General features: G+C 39.0%; 1 protein-coding gene across 1 annotated transcript; it reads left to right on the forward strand.

The window, feature by feature from the left end:
- Nucleotides 1-2,903: 2,903 nt before the first annotated feature.
- LOC137273270 (multivesicular body subunit 12B-like) lies at nucleotides 2,904-23,938 on the forward strand. The gene is made up of 10 exons (XM_067805812.1): nucleotides 2,904-3,015; nucleotides 3,659-3,753; nucleotides 10,858-10,965; nucleotides 11,727-11,817; nucleotides 14,166-14,298; nucleotides 14,604-14,729; nucleotides 15,577-15,689; nucleotides 16,911-16,960; nucleotides 17,342-17,392; nucleotides 18,111-23,938. The coding sequence occupies exons 2-10, from the start codon at nucleotides 3,679-3,681 to the stop codon at nucleotides 18,165-18,167; spliced, it is 804 nt and encodes a 267-aa protein (XP_067661913.1). The 5' UTR covers nucleotides 2,904-3,015; nucleotides 3,659-3,678; the 3' UTR covers nucleotides 18,168-23,938.
- The last annotated feature ends 516 nt before the right edge of the window (nucleotides 23,939-24,454 follow it).

Consider the following 24,454-nt stretch of genomic DNA (forward strand, 5'->3'; position numbering starts at 1 on the left):
TGTCTGTCAGCATCAACATTAACAGCCTCTCCAAAGATTTAAATAGTAGTGTTGATCGGTCCCTTTTCGTAGATGATTTCAGTGTTTCCAAATTAAAAGGAATCGTATTCGATCGGTACCTCACATTCTTGCCACACATAAAATATTTTAAAACAAAGTGTTTGAAGGCCCTCGACTTATTAAAAGTCGTTTCAAATACAGAGAAGGGAGGGGATCATACTACCCTTCATCACCTGTACAGATCATTGAATCGCTCTAAACTGGATTATGGCTTCATTGTCTACGGTGGAGCCTGCAAAAGCAATCTAGAATAATTAGATTCAATCCACCATTGAGGCCTTAGGCTCTTCCTCGGAGTCTTTTGGACCTCTCTGATAGACAGTCTATATGCGGAGATGACGAATCCGCACTCGAACAACTCCGTATTAAACGTGCACTGCAATACAGCACTGAATTGCGTTCAAATGCGTCCAATCCAACATACATCTGTGTTTTCAACCCTCTATATCTCCTCAGCTGTCAAGCCTGGTTTCTCCACTTGGAATCAGAGTTCGACCCACATATCTGCAGCTGAAATCTATCTCGATAGCGTACCACCTTACATGCTTCTGTCTTCGCCATCTTGGCAGAAGGTGAGGCTACATACGCATCAATTGTAACCTCACCAAATAAGTCCCTTGGTGTTCCAACAGGAATACAACCAGCTACGTTCCATGTATGAGACCCCAGATCAATTTTCACACACGGATCCAAGGATCATTGGATCCAAGACTGTCTCTTCTAAATTCCCAGACAACAGTTCCATCTTCACTGATGAGGCCAAAGCTGTCTTCTCAGCTTTGACCTATATTAAACACCAGAACCACTTGAGAAACTTCATCGTTTTCACAGATTCAATATCTTGCCTTCAAGCAATTCAGAATGTTACTTCAAGTCAACCTATCATCCTAAACATCTTAGAACTTTACAATGGTATGATCTTTCTACTGGCCAATGTACCTCTGCTAGCTGCCAGTTCACGTCGGCATAGCAGGTAACACAAAGACCGATGCTGCAGCTAAAGAGGCACTTGACAAGCCCTTATCTCCACTACTGATCCCGTACAGTGACTTAAAACCCACTATCAAAAGTTATACTCAGGACCGTATGCTAAAAAGGTGGGACACCCAGGTCGGACGAAGTAAACTTCATGGATTGAAGCCAACAGTTGGTTTTACCGACCTGAACTGCCAGTCAAGACGTGTTGAAGACGTTTTACGACGATGTCGTATTGGCCGATTTACCCATGACCATCTGTTCAAAACGGATGGGGATGGAACCACTGTGTCTGTCTCTTGCGATGAAGTGTTCATCATCAAGCATATTTTGCTTGACTATGTGGACTTTTCGACTGCCGTAGGTTCCCATTATATTGCGAGAACCTGAAAGATCTGTTTCCCGGTGTGAGCGGGCATCTTACCGTGAATTATCCGAGGGAAGTTGGCCTCCATCATAAAATGCAGTTTTGTAAAGAGAACAACAAATTGCTTGCTTTTGTATTTGGTGCTGTGAAATTATCTGTTTTTAAACGGTAATGAAATGAAAATATGTGTTTTTGAATCAAAACGTTTTTGGACCATGGACACAGAACGGTAATAAATGCAAACTTGATCACGTCACTTTATGGTTGGGATAATGCCGATGTGACGTAAAACCTAACTCAACTCAATCAACTCTTTTTCCTGTTGATGTCCATCGCATAGCAGCTCTTGGTATCAAGTATATCAAGACTACCCCAGGATTTAAGGGACATCGAGCTACGGGACCAGTGGACCAGGACAGAGATAGGGGAAAGATTCTTACATCGACTGAGGGACAGTCTCCGCCTATATGAAGCAGACCTCGGCGAACCTAGGACATCAGCCGCCATGGTACCAATAATGTTCCAGCTAGACTTTAAACGTGCGTTATACAATGTGGTTGTTGGTCTCTTCCCTGGGCTTCCGAGACGTGGTCGTGTCCATATGATCTGGGTAGCAGCTAAATACACACGTGATGAGGATGTAACCAAGCTTGTGTACTCGAGGACAAAGTTGGGGATGTTTGGTTTGATGCCACCCCTGCTGAGAATCAGATCTCTGGAGGATGACTTGATCGGTCACACACACGCACGCACGCACGCACGCACGCACGCACGCACGCACGCACGCACGCACGCACGCACGCACGCACGCACGCACGCACGCACCTGGAAGAAACAACGAACGGTCCTTTATTTGGACAGGCGATCCGGGACATGAGGATGAGTGGGTGAGTTTAGTTTTACACAACGCCCAGCAACATTCCAGCCATGTGGTTGAGTCTGGACCAGACAATCTAGTGATCAACACTATGAGCATCTGTCTACGCAGTTGGAACACGAGGGCATGTGTCAAGCAAGGCAGCAAGCCTCACCGCCCGATCCCGATAGTCGTCTCTTACGACAAGCATGGATACAGTAGATACATTAGAAGATAACCCGGACCGTCATGGATTTATCAAAAAGAAATGAAACAATGTCTTTTAGTGCGATAGCCATTAAGGGAAAAATGAATGTCAACTTCGTCGTGCTAACGAATAAATTCTCCTCGAAATTGCAGAAGTACGAAGCTCCTGGAAGGACATTTGCGTTTACATACGTTTTTCATTTTGGATACGCAAATGACCCTCCGTGGGCTTCGTACATAAAAGTCATACCTCATGAAGGGAAAATCGAGTTGTAAATTTTGTTGTAAGAGTTTCACCACTGCACTCTGTAAAGAGCAGCACCGCTGACTTTTTTACATAAAAAATGCATTCTCCATGTTCGCAATCTTTCTTGGAAATAACGAGTCGTGCATGATTTCGTTTCCTGTTCGGGCAAACTTTTAAGAAAACTTTACCCGGAAGTCGTTCAACGATCTTTATTTAGAAGTGTATATTGAGCAAGGCCTTTTCCAAACACGAACGAACATTTCACAGCTGTTACTGGATTGATTATCGTTGATTTTTCAAAAGGTAAGATCATATAATGTCAATAATGACCTTTATTGGCAGATGATTCACATTAAGTGTGGTTAAGAAGGACGAATGGAATCAAGATGAAATGTTTTTGTGTGAAGCTCCCCTATCAGTCTCACAGTCACAGTAAACAGAAAGGTCTGAAACAGTGTTTGTTAAGTAATAGTATGACATTGACTGAGTCACCACATTTTCTAAGGTTATTGGTGATGATACAGATAGACACAGGAAAGTACCCCTAGAAATGCCATTGATACTTTTGCAAAGATAGGACCTCGAACTTTGTTACATTGCTAGTTTGTATTATTATTTGTACAGGGCTCATATCATAAAAGAAACAGTCTATCATTCTGTGTCAGTATGTGTTAACTGGTTGTAAATACGTAATACCGACCAATGAAACTTGAGTGACTATAGTAGCAACACATATTGAAGTATCTCATTGATTTTGTGAGCAGATAATAGGTGTTATCACCGGTATTATATTATATAATTTTATGCTCAGATATGATAAAACATCCTTGCACATTTGTAGCTTACATGATAATTGATAAAGGTAGTCTTATGATATCACAAAATGGCGTCAGTCTCCATGACATTGAAAAAAATGACTTGATATTGATGTATATTCCTGTTGCAGGTCAGAGTGAGCCTGCTTCAATGGCTAATGATCTTCCCATCGTGTCAGTCTGTATCGTCACTGACATTGCCAAATGTCCTGGAAATCATACTGTTGTAAGTGGAAACTTTATGAATGGTTTGTTTTTGTTGTATATTACAGTACTTTGGCTTGTTTGTTGTTTAAAACTGTGGTGTGAATTTGCACTGTCATATTCCAGCATTTTTGTCTACACCAGACAATCCATTGATTTTGACGTAGATGTGCATCAGCCAAGTTGACATGCCTGACATCCCAGCTTACATTACAATATGTATGTTGAAGACAAATTCTAATCTTCACTGATGGTACATTAATACTTGGCCTCATTCTCTTTTCCACAGAGGATACTCCTGTCATATGTTCCTAAATAACCTCTGTTTCTAATACAGCCATGTTGCTCGGTTGTTGTAAAATCCTTGTGGCCAAACATTGCAACACAAATTATCTCTCTTCTTTCTATCCAGTCTTGTTGCATCAGCTTAGATCCAAGATGGCAGCTGCAATAGAATTAATTGGTCAATATGCAAAGGATAGATTTAGTATTCATGTGTAACTGAAAATCAGAACTAGTGCCATAGAGTGTGCAGGAATCAGTCAAAATGATGTTTTTATGGATGTGACATACAAGACGTTTAATGGCCAACATCTACATTGTCAACAAGGGCAATTGAGCTGCCTTTGATCCTCCAGTACATGACTGGGTTGTTTCTAGAAGAAAAATTTGGACATCATGTTGATGTTCAAGCTGTAAGACAATTCCGTAGAAGCCAACAATTACCCATCCTCGATATCTCCAGGGTATACGTTCCAACAAGTCTCCACTATACCCTGGATGCATCTACGGCTCAGCCCGATAAATTTATTACCTCCCTTGGCTGGCTTTTTATCCAATCAGGCGTCTACGCTGGGAAGTTGAGCGAACCAGTCACAACTCACTTTCGCTTTTTAAATTCTCTAACCGATTAAACTTGGCAAACAAACCATGCGTAGATTCTCTGAAAGAGGTAGATGGATTTCTTGCATATGTTTTTAAAAAGGTTTCGGACCTGTAAAGTTGCCTGTATGATTTCCCCATATTGTGAGTCGCACGGCAAGCAAACCTTCGCAGTTGCAACTGCTACCTTTGTTGACACTGGCAAGTTCGGTTATGACGGCGACCATTCTGATTGGCTACTGTGAGAAAGCGGAGCCAGCAAAGGGAGGTAATAAAATTATCGGGCCGACCCGTAGATGCGTCCAGGGTATAGTGGAGACCTTTCGGAACGTATACCCTGGAGATATCGAGGATTACAATTACCAAAATTAAGCACTTTTCTCAGCACAGTCTCCCCTTTTACCATTTCACATATACCCCCATCTGAACAAACAAAAACAGGTTCACAGTGTTACTTTGAAATAATTATTTAAAACCTATGCGAGAGAAATAACCACTTTGCTAATTGGGAGTACGTCCTTGTACTTTCTTGGACATGGAATTAACAAACAAGATAGGAAGGGTATCAATACTATCCCATTTAGATGCACGAAAGTAACTGAACCACAGTGGTTCCAACATCAAATCTTACACCATATATAGCCAACCAACTGCCTTCTCACTATGATGGGTTACGTGGACATTAGACCCATGAAGGTGCCGGGATAGAATAGGCCTTCAGCAACCCATGCTTGCCTTAAAATGTGACTATGCTTGTTGTAAGAGGCGACTAACGGGATCAGGTGGTCAGGCTCGCTGACTTGGTTGACACGTCATCGGTTCCAAACTGTGGAGATCGATGCTCATGTTGTTGATCACTGGATTGTCTCGATTATTTACAGACCGCTGCCATATAGCTGGAATACTACTGGGTGTGGCGTAAAACTAAACTCACTCACTCACTATGTGGACGTTACAAAAAGCAGTTACTGTTTTAAAGACATGGAAGATGTCATACATACATTCTGGGAATGCAAGCAAAAATGTTCCCATGTGTTATGCTTGTTAAACACTACATCAAACCTACTGCTTCCAATCTCAAACTACCATGCTACTGATCTGTTTATTTTCCCATCTTAGAACCTTTTTGTCCCATAACGAAATCACCATTTGAAATGACTCAGACAAAGAAAATTAAAATGATTTCATCAAATTGCAGAGGGTTAGCTGATAAAAACAAAAGAAAAGAAGTTATGAACTTACCCAGAAAAAAATACCCAATTATCTGTCTACAAGACATTGATATTTCGCCTGAAAATGTTAATACTATGAAAAATGAATGGGGTCCACAATGTATAATTGCTCCCTATAAATCTTAAACAAGAGGCGTTGCTGTACTTTGTAACAATGATATTGACTACACTATCCATAGAACAATTATCGATGAACACAGCAATTATATCACTGCAGATCTAACTGTAGAAGATAAAAGAATCACATTCACTAATCTCTATGGACCAAATAACGATAACCCATATTTCTAAAATGACATATTTGAAAAAATCCATGATTTTGGAAATGAATCAGTTGTCATTGTGGGTGATTGGAACTTAGTCTTAGACCCATCAATGGATTTAGAGAATTACAAACACATAAATAACCCCAAATCCAGAGAAGGTTTATTGAACTCTTTGGAATATCACAACCTTTCTGATATTTGGAGAGAATTAAATAAAAGTGAAAAGAAATATGCGTGGTGAAAAAAAAAATCAAAGGCAACAAGCTAGATTAGACTTTTTCATAATTTCACAAGACATGTACGGCTTAACCTTGGATTCCAACATTTTACCATATCTGATCATTGAACCATTTCCCTATTGTTTTCAAACTCAATCAAGAAAGAGGTAGGGGTTATTGGAAGTCAACAATTCCTTGCTTCTAAACCCAGATTTTGGAAACTTAGTTAGAAATACAATAAAAGAAACCATTGATGAATACACAATATCTGAACCAGTCAATTTTGATAATCCTAAGGAATTTCAGCTTAAGATCGATGACAGCGTATTTCTAGAAACCCTACTAATGAAAATAAGAGATAAGATAATACCTTGATCTACATATCTTAAAAGGAGTAAGAAAAATAGAACTGATGAACTAGAATCAACAATAAACACTCTTGAACTGAGTATACAAAGAGATTTTCAAAACATCAGTGATAATTTGCTTGGTGAACTTTCAAAGCACAAAACTGAGCTTGAACAGATAAGAAGAAGAAATGAGAAGAATATCAATGAGAAATAGGCTTCTCTGGTATGAGGAAGGTACAAAACCAACAAAATATTTTTGTTACTCAAGAAGCAGTTTCGAAAAAGAGATAGACATGAATGCAATTTCCTATGCAGTCAAGAATATGAAAAATAGCAAAAGCCCCGGAATTGATGGATTCCCAGTGGACTTCTTTAAATTCATTTGGAAGGAATTCAAAGTGTGGATTTTTAGATTTGTCAAAAATATTTCAGAAAAAAATCAAATGTCAATAACTTGAAAAAGAGGAGTAATAACTTGCATACCTAAACCTAACAGAGATAAAACACTTTTGAAAAATTGGAGACCTATTACTTTATTGAATGCACTTTATAAAATTGTTAGCAGTTGTATCACTAACCGTCTAAAGAAAACCCTAGATTCCCTAATACATGCTAACCAAACAGGTTTTATTCCAGGTAGAACTCTTGGTGAAAACACAAGATTACTCTATGACATATTGTTTGAAACTAAAAAAAGAAATATCCCAGGTCTAATTCTCCTAATAGATTTTGATAAGGCTTTCGATACAGTGTCCAAAGAGTTCCTGAATATTGTTCTAGCTAAATTTGGTTTTGGCCCTGAAATCACTCGTTGGATAAATATACTTACATATGAAACAACATCATGTATCATCCAACATGGTAAACTCTCTGATTCTTTCGTAAATGAACGTGGATGCAGGCAAGGGGACCCTCTGTCACCGTATCTCTCTATTTTTGTTTCTGAAATACTTGGTTTTATGATTAGAAATAATGAGAACATAAAAGGTATTGTTATTGACAATCGTGAGTATAAATTAAACCAATAAGCTGACGACACGGAACTATTTCTAGACGGAAATGAACAAAGCTTAAAGGCTGCTTTTGATGAAATTAATACATTTTATAAAATGTCAGGACTTAAAATAAATATTGATAAGACAAAAGCAATATGGACTGGATCAAAGAGAAATAGCATGGACATATTATGTAAAGACATTAATATAGAATGGCAACATGGTGTGTTTGAAGTCTTGGGAATTAAATTCAACACAGATCTTAACAGTCTGTAGGTAATCAATACAAGAAAAAGATTAGACGAGATAAACAGACTGCTGTCACAATGAAGGAAAAGACACTTTTCACTGTCAAAACCTGTTCATATATTCAGTACTTTGCCTAATCCTCCTAAAGACTTCATTACTTCATTGGAGAACATCTTTTTTAAATTAATATGGAATGACAAACCAGACAAAATGAAAAGGACCAATTTGAAAAGCGTACACAAAAATGGTGGTTTAAGGATGGTTGACATTGTAACTTTTTGTGAAGCTTTGAAACTATCTAACCTGAGATCTTACTGTAGAAAAACAACAGTTGAAAATCCCTGTAATTTTCCTTTCGATGTCATTTTAAAAGCTGGTGCAAATGTTGACCAAATAACACACACTGACAACCCTTATTGGAGGGAAGTTTTGAAAACGTGGAACAAGTATTGTAAAAAGAGTTCTGATAATATTTACGAAATCCAAGCCCAACCACTGTGTTTTAACCATAATTTCAAAAACCCAACACATTACAATAAACACTGTGCAAGTAATGGCATTCTTTCAATTAAGGACCTTTGTGACAATACCATTTTTTTGTCGTTTGACAGGCTGAAGGAAATCTATAACATTAAAGGCATGTACCTAGACTATTTGCATGTCTTGAACATGTTGAATATACTTCCTGATTCTTGGAAATATACTACTGGACACTCTAGAAATATCCCAGTTTTTGATTTACTCATAACTGAGTGTCACTGGAATTTATTGAAATCATGCAACAGAGCTAGAATTTTTTATGACACCTTGATTTCCAATCTAGATTTACCGAAAATCTGTCTTAAATAGCAAAAATCTTTTGGTAATGTTACTTTTGACTGGAATCAGATTTTTATCACTTATAGAAATGGTGTGAAAGATTTTAAACTGCTTGATTTTCAATACAGGTTTTTACACGGTATTATCTACACTAAAAATGAACTATTTAAAATGAAACTTGTTGACAATACTGTTTGCTGCGTTTATAATGAGCTGAATGAGAATAATTGTCATGTGTATTGGGAATGTAGAGTAACACAAACATTCTGGAATGAACTTGAAGCCTATATTAATGATCATACTGAGAATACACTTAAAATAACAAAATATATTGTTTGGTTTGGAAAATTATACACAGATTATTAAATCATATTATTCTTTCTGCCAAAAAGTATATTCATTCATGTTTGATTAATCAAATATACTCCAAAACTTCAAAAGTTCATGATTATCTTGAGAGAAATTTTCAATGTAGAAACGTTCATCGCGATAAAACATAATAGTCTCCAAAGTCATTACAGAAAGTGGAGATCTATATTCCCAACTTAACAACAAATTTGTTTCTATATTCGGTCAATTTCTAATGTGAAAATGTTAATTTTTGTGTACTTTACAACCCTACCACCGAACTGTAAACTGTGAACTGGTGTCTAGATGATGTACATTTGGGAACAATAAAAATATCATTAAAAAAAATTAAAAAATTCAAGACACTGGTGATGAGTAGTACATTAGGAAAATAGGCTTTTTATGTGCAAACCATGATGTAGTTGTATGTGTGACAGATAGACAAACAATCATTTATTGTATTTTAGGCCACCGGCCCTTATACAAGATTGTTGCAAACATGTGATACATGTTTTAGGGATATACATTAGGACATGGCCAATTGTAAGAGCTCATTACGACAAATAAATGCATACTTAACATAGAGAGCTAGGTTACGAAGGGCGGATTCATTATTAGTTGTTAATGTACGAATAAAGGCTGTCAGTGATGGTTTCGAGAGATTATATTCTGGGATATAGTTGTAACGTAAATCTTCATAAAACGGACAATCAAGAGTAAAATGTACTTCATCTTCAACTGAGGAATTGCATAAAGGACAAATTCTTTCAGATTTTGGGGTGGACAGTTTTCTACCTCTATTTACCATTAGGTCCAGCAAGCCTGTCATGTATTTGGCAAATATGTTTCTATTACAGTTAGTTTAGATAAATACAGTTCAGGTTGTATTAGGGTTTTAAATGTTCTATATAATTCATAACGAGAGCTACTTTCTAGAGTGAAATGCCATTCCTGATAAAACATATTTACCGCCCGATCACGAAATTCTTTTAAAAACTAAAAGACATCCCCAACACCCTGGCTTATCCATACCAGACTATACCCATGAGAAAACAGAAGATTTCTTATATGTGATGCCCAAGATGTTTTGCCCAAATTATCTAGATGAACCATCATGTTATACGATATTTTTGGTAGATGACTTTCAGGCATTATCAAAATTTTAAACCAGCATTTAAGGCATCATATTTGTGAATTAATGTACATGGGGTGTCTCCCGCGTTCACCGTAAACCATACATTTTGGAGTGGCGGGTCCAACATATAAAAATGTTTTTCAAGCCATAAGATGTAATATCTCCAAGTAATTGTAGCTTTGAAATCCCCACACTTCCAATCCAAATAATAAAATGGGTTGTACCTGGACATCAAATAGTTTGAAAAATATATTTGGCGTAACCATTCCAGATTCCTGGGAGATAGATAAAATTGAAATCGTAGCTTTCTTTGCACATCGAACAAAGTCATGGACACAACATTTTAAATTCATCGTATGCGAAAAGATTATTCCCAGATATTTATATTGATTGACAACAGCAACAGGTTTTCCGTGGAAAAAACATTTCTATCATATCTGGAAACAACTGCACACCATGTTTGCCATTTTGCATAACATCGTAATAAAATTTGTTGATGAAAAATGAGAACAAAATCAGACTTACAATGCATCCTTGCCGTAGTCCCAATAGACAGTCAAAATAATTTGTTACTTCAGAGCCTCATGGCCTTATATGGAATGGAAATTTGATGTTTTCTTGTGTTTTTATAGATTGAAAAAACCTTCAATGGGGCCGAGGAGGCAGATTTGTGGAAGGATGGATTATTTGGTCGGCGTGTCACCAGATACTTGTGTGTAGAGAAGACAGTCCCTGCAGAGGTGAGGAATCAGAAACATCATTAGAGTTTATGTGTTTTTAAAACCTGGTTTCAAAGATTCATGCAAACACAGAGGTGTAGCATGTATGTGATGCAGCCTGCCTTCTCTTATTTGCTCAATGGGTACACTCTTCGGCAAGTGAAGGTCTTGACCCAAAGTAAGTCAGATACTTTACAACCAACACAATCAGGGCTGTAAGGGGTGATTAAAACATCCCATGAAACCACCCAAGAGTGCTATTTAATAGCCAGTGGTAAATAAACAGGTTTCTTGATCGTGGATTGAGCACTTTCATCTGTTTCATCATTTGCTCTAATTTAGTCTCAAGGGATTACAAAGGATGCACCTCATATTCCAGTAGTTGTAAAGTTTGTTGTTTTGTTCTTTCTAACATTAGTATGAACACTTAAGTAATCTTTTGTCAGACAAAATATAGAAACCGCAAACAAGATCTGTAGGCTTGACCAAGAGGTGCATGATTTGATTGTAGGTTATGGTCATGGCTATCGGATATCCAGGTTGTAGTGTCTTGGCTTCGGCATTACGGCTAAACCCATTAAAAATACTAACAGTAAACATTATTAACTGGTTTGTGGCTAATCCACAATTGTGCAATATTAGCTTAAATGATTCCTTTCAAGATATCGCCTGAAAGTCTGCATCCCTCTTGCTTTTGTGTTGCAATACTATGTCAATACTCATTATGTCAATAAGTCATTTGGAACATGTATCATCACGATGTATTTGCTTTGTTGTTACAGAATCAAGATGTTTTAGTTGATGTTGTGATAATAAATGAGAAGGATCCAGTTCCACCTGGCTTCACCGTTCTAGACTTCACACAGGATACTCGTAAGTAACCTTGGTTACAGGATGCCAGTCACCTTAAGTGTTTGGCAGAAGTGAATACAAGATGTATATGAATACAAGATGTACAGACAGGTGGCTTGGTTCCATAATATAAGTGACTCCTGTTTCATGTATTTATTACAAATTGCAGTTTGAGTTGATGATCTACTTCTCAAATCAAGTTAAGGAATACGTCATTGGAAGATCGTGTGTTGCAGTATCCACTTGGGTGTTCTTCGAGTTTTTTTTTGAGAGTGACGCATGGAGATCTGGGTTAAAATTGGCCATCAGCAAATCCTGCTTGGCATTAGAGGTAACTAACAGGATTGGTGGTCCTGGTTGGCATTAGAGGCAACTAACAGGATTGGTGGTCCTGGTTGGCATTAGAGGCAACTAACAGGATTGGTGGTCCTGGTTGGCATTAGAGGCAAGGCATTAGAGGCAAGTAACAGGATTGGTGGTCCTGCTTGGCATTAGAGGCAAGGCATTAGAGGCAACTAACAGGATTGGTGGTCCTGCTTGGCATTAGAGGCAAGGCATTAGAGGCAACTAACAGGATTGGTGGTCCTGGTTGGCATTAGAGGCAAGGCATTAGAGGCAACTAACAGGATTGGTGGTCCTGGTTGGCATTAGAGGCAAGTAACAGGATTGGTGGTCCTGGTTGGCATTAGAGGCAAGGCAGTAGAGGCAACTAACAGGATTGGTGGTCCTGGTTGGCATTAGAGGCAACTAACAGGATTGGTGGTCCTGGTTGGCATTAGAGGCAAGGCATTAGAGGCAACTAACAGGATTGGTGGTCCTGGTTGGCATTAGAGGCAAGTAACAGGATTGGTGGTCCTGCTTGGCATTAGAGGCAAGGCATTAGAGGCAACTAACAGGATTGGTGGTCCTGGTTGGCATTAGAGGCAACTAACAGGATTGGTGGTCCTGGTTGGCATTAGAGGCAACTAACAGGATTGGTGGTCCTCCTTGGCATTAGAGGCAACTAACAGGATTGGTGGTCCTGCTTGGCATTAGAGGCAAGGCAGTAGAGGCAACTAACAGGATTGGTGGTCCTGGTTGGCATTAGAGGCAAGTAACAGGATTGGTGGTCCTGGTTGGCATTAGAGGCAAGGCATTAGAGGCAACTAACAGGATTGGTGGTCCTGCTTGGCATTAGAGGCAAGGCATTAGAGGCAACTAACACGATTTGTGGTCCTGGTTGGCATTAGAGGCAACTAACAGGATTGGTGGTCCTGGTTGGCATTAGAGGCAACTAACAGGATTGGTGGTCCTGGTTGGCATTAGAGGCAAGTAACAGGATTGGTGGTCCTGCTTGGCATTAGAGGCAAGGCATTAGAGGCAACTAACAGGATTGGTGGTCCTGCTTGGCATTAGAGGCAAGGCATTAGAGGCAACTAACAGGATTGGTGGTCCTGGTTGGCATTAGAGGCAACTAACAGGATTGGTGGTCCTGGTTGGCATTAGAGGCAAGTAACAGGATTGGTGGTCCTGGTTGGCATTAGAGGCAAGTAACAGGATTGGTGGTCCTGGTTGGCATTAGAGGCAAGTAACAGGATTGGTGGTCCTGCTTGGCATTAGAGGCAAGGCATTAGAGGCAACTAACAGGATTGGTGGTCCTGGTTGGCATTAGAGGCAAGTAACAGGATTGGTGGTCCTGGTTGGCATTAGAGGCAACTAACAGGATTGGTGGTCCTGCTTGGCATTAGAGGCAACTAACAGGATTGGTGGTCCTGGTTGGCATTAGAGGCAACTAACAGGATTGGTGGTCCTGGTTGGCATTAGAGGCAAGTAACAGGATTGGTGGTCCTGGTTGGCATTAGAGGCAAGTAACAGGATTGGTGGTCCTGCTTGGCATTAGAGGCAAGGCATTAGAGGCAACTAACAGGATTGGTGGTCCTGCTTGGCATTAGAGGCAAGTAACAGGATTGGTGGTCCTGCTTGGCATTAGAGGCAACTAACAGGATTGGTGGTCCTGGTTGGCATTAGAGGCAACTAACAGGATTGGTGGTCCTGGTTGCTGACTTGGTTGGCACAGGTCATCATATTCCTACTGTGTGGACAATGTACATGGCTTGTGCAGACTTGATTACTTATGGACCGCTGTCACTTCTTTATTGTGAAAAACACAATTTTTCAGAGAGTATACCTGCTTTTCTTAGGCATTCCACTTGTAGGTGCCCTTCAAAGATTTTATGCATGCTTCAGACACCTGAAAATAACAAAATCCCTTTAACTTCTTTTGAGTGGTATATTGTCACTGCCCTCTTGGAAATTGTGTTGTGACGAAAGGTACCATTGTGTATTTGGCAGCTGGCATACCATGGAGTTTCTGTATGTTTGCATTTCAGGAGAGAAAGCCTTGAAGAAGAGATTGTTATGCATCCGGCTGATGAACCAAACACTGACCAATGATGCCATCACAGAACTCATTCTGATGTCCAAGGGGACGCGGAAGCCTCCTAATGGCTACACATTTGTTGGGTAAGATGCACATTCAATAGGAAGAGAGTGAGTCAGTATAGTTTTAATCCTTGTTTAGCACATTCCAGCAATGTTGTGGTGGGGACATGATAAATGGGCTTCATACATTTTACCCTTGTCAGGAATTGAACTCAGGTCTTCAGTGTGATGGGCTGAAGCTATGACCATTAGGCTAACCAGCCACCCACTTACATGGTGAAATGTCTCAAAACTTACAGAAGTATATGTTTATCAGAATACCCTCTATTGACATTTTGAAATGACCCGTAGAGATGTCATTGTTTTGAGTTGTACCTATGTTTCAGTGAGTTAAACCACTTGTCCATGTGCTTCAAGATGGGGAAGGTGACAAAGACGGAGGCGGGGAATCTCTGCGGTCAACTCCCCTACCCAATGCCACATGCTCGAGGAGAGTCGGGGACCATCAACGTGTGAGTTTCATTTTGCGTAGATCTGAATGGCAGTTGTTGACATATATGACCTGAGTGCAGGTCGCAAGTTAGTTGTAGTTATTCATTGTTGGTTGTGGAGACTCTTTGGATGGGTGACTGTACCAGGAAGCTTGGTTCCTGAGGGTTTTTTTCATTTTGATCCTGCCCCACAATGAAGCATGTGTGATACATGCAGTTTCACCTTAGACAAGTCAGTTGGTGCATCAACTGCCTCTGTTCCCCTAGTAATGCATGGGTACCTGGTGGGATAAGTCATGTGAGTCTTGGCCTTCTAGGGCCTCACAGGCAGCTTGGGTCATGTGTCTTAGGCTTGTACAAGTGCATGGAAACTAGTGCTTTATCATGTTTATGAATACCCATTATGTATTGTTCTGTTATCGATCATGTGATATCAGATTTCAGATGCTGTTGGGTAGAGAGGTGTAAGGACCATGTGTCTTATTCATCTTTGCTCTCCTTATCTCTATTTCAAGTTACTTAATCATTTGTCATTCTAATTTGAACCAAAACAGACTATAGGTGTTTCATTAATTTGACAATCTTCAGAGTTATTTCCCTTACACGTTTTGATAAACTATTTCTTTTCTTAAGAAACTTGTCACAGAAATAAAAACTTAGTCCTGAGCTTTAGATGTCTGGGGGAATGATTAAAACAAAACCATTCTGTTTGTTGTGGAACCACAACCAAGGTATTGATTTGTCAGCTCAGTTGCTTTATTGATGCTTGTCATTATACCGCAGGTCAGGTCCGTTTGATATCCCCCATAATATTGCTGGTGGAGTGTTGTATAACAAAGTGCTCTAAAGACTTGATTGCTCCTTCCAGAACCGCGCTGGGGTCGTCATTGCCGTATGAGATGAATGCTGGTGGACAGCCGGCAGTGAACGGACACAAACAAGGCACTCTCACCTCTCAGCTCTCCCTCACTCACATCAACCGTAAGTCAGTTTGTTATTAAGTGACTGAGTCAGTTTTGTTATGCGGCCTTGTGGCCTTTTAGCAATATTCCAACAAGATCACGGCAGGGGACACCAGAAATGAGATTCACATATTGTATCCATGTGGGGAATTGAACCCAGGCGTTTCATGTGATGAGTGAATGGTTTAGCCACTAGGCTACCACACTGCCCCTGTATATTTAGAAATGGGTCAGTGGATTGTGTATTAGTTCGCTTCTTCCTGGAGATATGGATTCAGTCTGTTGCAATGTATTAATCATTTCATTGTTGTCTCATTTTGCTAAACTTGTACAAACAACAGTACCACTCAACTCACAGTTCCTCACATCCACATACATCGCAAGTAGACAGTAACAAGAGGTGACTAAATGGGATCAGGTGGTCACTGGTTGATGCATGTCATCCCAACTCTGTAGATCCATGCTCATGTTGTCAGTCACTAGACTGTTTAGTCCAGGTTTGATCTATACAGAATGCCATGATACAGCTGAAAAATTGCTATGTGTAATGTTAGCAAACAAACAAAAAATAGGGTGATGGTGGCCCAGTCATCTAAGATGCTCTTAACTGTGCACAGTTGCGTTCTTTTGCACACAGATGCACTTTGCAGAGCTGCATCCCTTTGCACACAGATGTACTTAACTGTGCAGAGTTGCGTCCTTTTGCACACAGATGCTCTTAACTGAGCTGAGTTGCTTCCTGTTGGCACACGAGGAAGTGAGATTGGGGTTTGCATGCTTGCCTTGATTGTGTCTTGGAGCTAATCATCACTGTAGTCCTGCTTGTGGGCTTCACCAATGTAATTAACATCCTACACCTTGATCACTTCTGCCAGGGTGGTAGGGTCGCCTAATGGGTAACGCATTCGCTCATCATTCCGAAGACCTGGGTTAGATTCCCCACATGGGTACAATGTGCGAAGCCCATTTCTGGTATCCCACATCGTGATATTGCTGGAATGTAAAACCATACTCACTCAGTTGCTATTTCTGGCTTCCCTATCCAGCTGACATGATATAACTAGAAAACTGATCTAACTAGTGAGGATAAGCTGTATGGGTGAATAGCTACTTCACTACAGCTATGAGCAAGGTTTCTGTTAAGACCAATATCAGCAGCATGAAAGTCAACTGACACACTCACACACTTAAATTAATGCAGCTGCCTCCCTGCGTTTACTTGTGTGTTTGTCTTTTTCAGCCTTGAATGGAGTGCCCTGGCAACTCAACTCCCGATTGAAGACAAATGATGTATGTATATTCTACCTGTGAGACTCTTTAAGCATGTGTGCTGGAGCATGTTGATGTATCTGATGCTTGGCAATTGCTTATGGAAACAATGGCTGAAACTGGAAATTTCCTAAATATTCCCATGAAACTAAATTTGGCAGGCAGTACTTCATTTTCATCAGTTACGTGCACACCAAAGCATAATGCCCACCCTTTTTAGAGGAGTCTGTGCAAAAAATGATTTTGAGTAGTTCACACGGAAAAAATTGACATTAAAGCTGTCTTCCTTTGTCATGTTCCTGTGCCCACTGGCACTGTGATGTGGCTTTAATGTTTTTGACTAGTTGTGTGGGATGATGTTTGATGTTTAAGGTGATTATTTGCTATTGATCTTTTTTGCAGATAACTATTCCAGTGATCAAATACAAGTCCATGATGGATGTTGAAAATGAGGTATGAGAAATCCTTTGCCAGTGTCATTGAGTGGATGATATATGTTTATCAGCATTACATCTGAAACATGTAAATAGGGGTTACAGTGGGATTAGTCTTAATACTATGTCATTTTACATCCACACCCTCTCCCCATAACCCATTCTGTTTACGTTTCACTTACATACTCAAGCCTTCATTATGAAGAGTCATGATATTTCTGAAATATTGCCGATGTGACGTTAAATACTCACTCACTCACTCACTCACTCACTCACTCACTCACTCACTCACTCACTCACTCACTCACTCACTCACTCACTCACTCACTCACTCACTAAATAAGACTTCTGTATGAACATGATGAAAAGTTGACTAAATGAAATTTCACTGTGAAGAGCTGTCTAAATGAGACTTCAGTGTGAAGAATTGACTAAACGAGAATAGGGTATGAGGAGTTTACTTTGAGACTGTAGCACTCCAATTTCAAGTCCACGTTATACCATTGGAATATTTATGACTAGCCTTTATTATTTCCTACATCCCTTTGCCTTGACGGGGTGATGGGGTAGGCTACTGGTTAAACCATATGCTTGTCATGCCTGAGACCTGGGTTCAATTCCCCTCATGGGTACAGTGTATGAAGCCCATTTCCGTTGTACCAAGTCCGTACTGCTGGAATATAGCTGAGACCCAACTCACTCAGTGACTCATAATCCTCTCTCTCTCTTTTCTTCAGTACCAGTATGATTTCCTGGTGGAACGGACAGCAATGCAAGCGGCTGAAGGCAGCTGAAACCAGCACAAACTGGAATGAGCTTGAAGCAACCAGTTTAAGTTCCTCATATTTACTCGTTCTTTCTTCCCTCTATGCTTGGCCCTCCAATACATTGTCCAGCATGTTTTAGCTGTAACCATGGTGACAAGCCATTAAATCAATGCACATTCATTTGAGAGAATAGATTCTTTCTTGAAATGGTTTATATGTCAGTCAAATTTGTGTTGGATTTCTAGTGAAATGTCTGGTCCAAGAGACACAATGTAAAAACTAAAATGAAATTTTGACAATTTGCCCTGTGATGGAAAATTGAAAGGAAAGTAAACGGCTCCAGTGTTTGATGTTTACTCACTTTTGAAAGGAAGATGTATTTCAACATCATGTCAATTGATAGTGTTACTTTGTGTTGATTTTTAATGTATTTACACAACAATTTTTATTTTTTAGTTTGATTGATGATAAGTGCATGTGTTATGTTTATATTGCAAATGTGATATTTCCTTGCAAAATTTGACTATAACATGATCAAGAATATGAGGGCTATGAAATGTGAAGCAGTTAATTAATGGTTAGAGGATGTGGCCTCTCTGTTGTTTTCTACAAACGATAATGAACGAGTAATGGGGTAACGAAACAAATACCCCATGCTTAAGTGTTAAGTGAAAGTATGCCTTGACACCAGGGGTACGTAAACATGTGCACTAAGCTTGAGTGTAGAGAGAAAGTGTTTGGCAGTGGGAAAGAAATACTTTGATGAACCAGTATGTGCTTTTACAGTCATAAATTCTGCAAAAATGCTCCAACTTAGTTTTTCAGGAGTTTTTTACTACTGTATATTTCTGTTATGAATCTTGAAACTTGTGAATTCAAAGGTAACACCTCAAAAGTTGAATACTACGAGCCAGAATATATGGGGATGTGGGGTTGGGGTGCGGCGGGAGACAGAGTTGTGGACAGGTAAATGAAGAGGGGAAAGCTGTCCACATGTATGTTCTGAAAGGAAACACTTGTTTATATTAGTGCAATGACCACATGATTTTAATGTTGTGCAGTTCATCTTAATGTACGACTGTACAAGTTCATGTAAAATATTTGAATGGGATGGGACAATGCACAAAGTCATGATACAGGAATATAGACCAAATTTTAGTATGATGTCCTAGAAAATTCCTTGTTAATGGCGTACTGCATTCACAGTGCCGACACAGTTAACAAACTGGAAATATCTAAAATCATACTGTATCTCTCACTGTGCATTTCTTCTTTTGAGTAGAGGGGCGGTGGGGTAGCCTAGTGGATAGTGGGTAGAGCGTTTTCTTGTCACACAGAAGACCTTGGTTTCATTCCCCACATGGGTACAAAGTGTGAAGCCCATTTCTGGTGTCCCTTGCTGTGATAGTGCTTGCATATAACTGTAAATGGCATAAAACAAAATTCACTATTTGAGTGGAAACACCCACTGGCCTAATGCTGGCTTAAAGAAAAAACATTTAATGAGCCCAGGGGGACTGACACTCAGGAGGCTACTGACTAGCACAACAGTGGTCTCCATAGCAACAGCTGGGGTACGTTTTGATGAAGTGTGTGTTGCTTTAAGCTGGAAACATGTTTGAAAGTGTTTTCGTCCAGGAATTGAAAGAAGAAGATATGCACTGTGTAAAATAACTATTCAGAAATGTTATGTTTTTTTGTGAAATGTTCAATTATGCAGACATGTTGTATATTATTTGTTGATACTGCTACCTATGATGGCAGAAACTTTCTGTATCATTGTAACATATTCTGTTTGGAATTGCACATTCTCAGTATTAGTACAAATCTTTCTAGTACTCGGACATGATTCGGAACATTTTGAAAGTGGGTTTAAGCATCAGACCATATTCAGTCACTTTACTGAAGAAGTGTTTTCCTTGATTACACACAAGATTACATGTGACCCAATTCTGAACAAGTATTGTTTTTCATATATTAACTATATCTTCGTGAATTGTCCCCTCCCAGTTTGTTTTCTCCATGTGTATATTATATTTCACTGCCTGCACTAACTACATTCAAATAAATATGCTTTACTACTCACTAGATTACATGGAAATTTGAAAATGATGTATTTTATGTGATAACCTTTGTAATATTTGTTGAATAAATTAATACTGTATAATGAAGTGAACCAAAAATTGATTTGAGTAGGTCACAATTATCAGAAATTTTTTTGTGAGAAAAAATGACTAAACTGCACCTGACCTCTGGGACAGCTTCAGTTAGTGTTCTTGTACGTCATCTGTTACTATAATAGTTCAGATAGCACAGAGGGTGAAGTGTTTGCCTGAAGACCAGGGTTCTATTTCACAAAGCTGTCTGAGATTTTGGGAACAAATAGGATTTACGATGAAGCCTGAGAGCTTAGATCGTATTGTGGTAGGGGTAGATCATTCTCTTTCCTCAGAATTTACTCCTGTCATATCTTTCTGTGTAACCTGTGTTCTAATACAGCCATTTTTCCTGTTTCTTGTAAAATCCCCTTGCAGCCAAAAATTGCTTTTGACGAAAAATCAGAAATATGGCCATATCAGAACAGAATTTACTCCTGTCGTATCTTTCTATGTAACCTCTGTTCTAATACGGCCGTTTTTCCAGTTTCTTGTAAAATCCCCTTGCAGCCAAAAATTGCTTTTTACAAAAAATTGGAAATATGGCTGTATCAGAACAAACTTCACGTAGGAAGATATGACACTAGTAACTTTTGTGGGAAGAGATTAAGGGTAGATGTGATCGAGAATTTTAATGCCACCATTTTGAAATGGCTTGAATTTTGTTTAGTTCTTTAACTTTCTGAATGCAAGATCGTTTTCACTGTCCAAAGTATTCTGTGTTTGTAGATCCAGAGACTTTCAACCCTTTTTAGGGGGTTGATGAAAAATGGTCAGTGTTGGTAGTTTTGATCATGCTGATATTGCTTTTCACTGTTGTGATATGTACCTGCAGTGAGGCTGAAGTCTTAAGGAGTTAGTGATAAACATCTAAATCCGGAACCACATGGGGTTTCATTCCCAATACAAGCTCACAGTGAAGATATGGCTCAAGTAATGGTGATGTGACTATACATTTTAACTCACTCATTACAATGTTGTGACCTAACTGATCAACCATCTCACTCACAAATACCTGCCGTCAAAGATATCCTAATAGATATGAAATAATAGATATGCAAACGAACTGATCAATGTGGGTTAAATCCGAACTCACACACAAATACCTAGCATCTAAGATAACCTGATAAAGATGATATGTGACTTAACAGATGAGAACATCATAGAACCTGACTCGCATATGCCGATCATCCAAGCTATTCAAGTAGATTTGATTTTCTGTGTATTTTGAGTTTCTCTTCTTGAGTGATTTCTTGGACTCCCCCAGCATTCACTCCTGTGTGTGAGGAGAGTTGACATCCATTGTGATAACAGTGATGAAATAACCTGCAAGTGATGTAGATATTGTCTGTAACCATGGTAACATACACGTCAAACTGTAAAGCTGTATATATACACAAGTGTAAATAGACAGCCAGTGTGGAACTGCTTTTTGTGTAAAATATTATACACCAATGACCTTATTATTCTGTGTCTAAGGTCAGACCTATTTTATTTCTTGTTTTACGGATTTTTCTCCTCAGAAAACCTAAAGGCAGAAGGGAAAAAATCAAATAAAAAATCACCAGTCAAAGTAAAAACCCACATGAGTTTTTCAAAAGCATGTTTTTTTCAGTTCACACTCTGTGAGGTGGCCAAAGCACTGGTTTCTAACATAAATATTGTAACATAATTCAGTTTAAAGTCTCTGTGAGCAGATACCGATGTTTTAGTGTCCAACAAACTGCCTTGCATAAACAAAGTCTGGCTCCCATATATCATAACTTTATGGTGATATTTTTTGAGTATTTGTTCTTCTTGAAACAAATAAGACCAGCGGATCCTTAAAACAAGAATTATAATTGGTCTGGCCAAAGTGATATTTAACGGATGTATCAGTATGAGAGTAGTTTTGACCAAGTAGTTTCATAGATGTAGGTACTTGTTTTACAAACTGTAGACACACAGGCTGATCTGTCGTAGTCTTTTAATTCCTGAGGTTATGTTCAGATCTCCATTGTATATTGCTCCATCACTTTAATTTGTAGTTTTGTGAATGATCAAATCAGTTTCTTTATGTTTGTGTCTTTTTCCACTTACGTTAACACTTTTAATGTTTTGTGGTCATGATAAAAAGATGTAAACTCAAAGTATGTTAAAAGTACATCTGATTTTTTTTTTCACCAGGTGTTCTTTTACTTCTTTTGAGTCATATGTTTTTCTGATGTGTATCATCATTAAAGTTGTAGATTCTGTTGTAATTGGATGATGTTATTGTAAGTAGGACCATGATTTAGTGTTTTGGAATTTGGTTGGGACTGGGAGACAGGGTACACGACTCTGTCATGAAGGAATTCGTTTTTATTCCGTCTGTACAGGTGGGGCTGGAAAGCATGGCAACAACTTATCTCCTTTGGACGAAAGACTGAATCCTTTGTATGTAGTTGTTCATATGTATTGTGCTATGTGAATTATAACTAGGGTTAATGCAGCACAACTGCAACCTCTGTTCAGTGCAGCGTTACTGTTTAGTGTAACATAACTGTTCTTAAGACTGCATGCTTTGTACAACATGGCTGGTAAGTTCAGCTCCACTGTGCTTAGAGCACCACTATGCATAAAGAAACAGTGCTTAAAGCAACACAATGCTTAAAGCAGCACAATGTTAAGAGCACATTGGTCAGTGAAGCTTTATAGTGTAACACATTTGGACTTATATCAGCACAACTGAATTCTCTTCCACAAATATATTTAACCAAGACAGAGATTTTGGACAGCTTCAACTGGGTCCTAATCCACAAGACTGTGTTTTAAGCCTGCATTTAAGTATGATCATAATTTGTGGAAAGATGGCTTACTCCCTAAAACTTCCTGGACTGATGATTAGAGTGTCTCCCCCATGTTAGAATTCAAAACTGTAATAACACTTGACCTTTTCCATTACTCTTTCAGAATATGTTCTCTTATAGCTACTGGTATATCCAGTGTTTTATGAGATTATAATTGACACTTGTCAAACCACTAAAGAAAATGAGGGGCGAAGGGGTAGTCATGTGTTCACTGGTAATGTCAAAGACCCGGGTTCAATTCCCCACATGGGCACATTGTGTGAAGCCCACTTCTGGTGTACTTTTTATTGGAATATTGCTAAAAGTAAAAACTAAATTCACTCACTCTTGGAAGTGACCTCGCTCCTTTCTCCCACATAGCCATTGGTGCTAACTGACAGAGGACTGAGTTTGGCCTAACTCCCTGTTGTGTCTGTATTGGCTTCAACTGTCGTTCTGGCTGCTGTTAGAAACCTGTCTCCCCTTCCTGATGTGTAATTTGAGGGTCTTTGTGATGTACACTACAAAAGCAACTCCACTCACCTGTTTGTACATGTGCATGAAGCAAACAGTCACCTTTGTTTTATTTTGCATGTTTCTGTCTTTTTATATTTCATCTGTTTTATCATAAATAGAATAACGTTTTTTATTTCAATTTTTAAAAATGTATTGTTGGAACCTTCAATTAATGTTTTGAACTTGTGTTTAATTATTGACGAAGTTTAAACTATTGTCAAAACACCTATTGAGTTAATAGTTTGTACATACTCTCCGGTTGTTTGATTTCTGTATAACACTGCAAGTGATTGTGTAAATAAAGTAACTTATTCAAGCACTTGTTGGCTTTTTCGTTTGTGTGACACTGGTTGGAATGGTGTACATGAACTGGAAGTATAATTTACTTCAAACAGGGATTAACGTAAGATAGCCAGACTTTTTCAGGTATGTATCGAAGGGATTAACAACAAATTTGGACATTAGACAAAAATGCGGTAACAAGAGTAATCCAAGTCTTTGAAGGGCATTCAGGAGTGGAAAGCATAAGAAAAGCCAGTTGAATAAAACATGTTTCACGGGAGTGATTATGAAACATGGGGTTGGAAATCTGAGAGCACAACATAGTGAGGAAATGGGAGTGTATCTTTGATGGTGGCGATATTCTATTTTGACATGAAAAATATGTTTTGAACCGAAGCGAGGTAAGTGCGTTGACAACCGTTGCCCGCTTCGCTCGCATACAAGAAAACCGATCATATTCTCTATGCCGCGCATTCTCATTTGCGCTACAGTTTGAATATGTGTCAGTATACTAGTGTTCCGTGTATTTCCAGATGGCCACAGGAACACGTGC

Source organism: Haliotis asinina, chromosome 2, assembly GCF_037392515.1.
Source record: "Haliotis asinina isolate JCU_RB_2024 chromosome 2, JCU_Hal_asi_v2, whole genome shotgun sequence".
Taxonomy (NCBI): Eukaryota; Metazoa; Mollusca; class Gastropoda; order Lepetellida; family Haliotidae; genus Haliotis; species Haliotis asinina.

Bases quoted from the DNA above. Each gene is read 5' to 3' on its own strand.
- LOC137273270 (XM_067805812.1), top strand. From the start codon at position 3,679: ATGGCTAATGATCTTCCCATCGTGTCAGTCTGTATCGTCACTGACATT. The intron at 14,299-14,603 runs GTAAGATGCACA...CCTATGTTTCAG, and splicing joins AATGGCTACACATTTGTTGG to TGAGTTAAACCACTTGTCCA. The intron at 14,730-15,576 runs GTGAGTTTCATT...TGCTCCTTCCAG, and splicing joins GAGTCGGGGACCATCAACGT to AACCGCGCTGGGGTCGTCAT.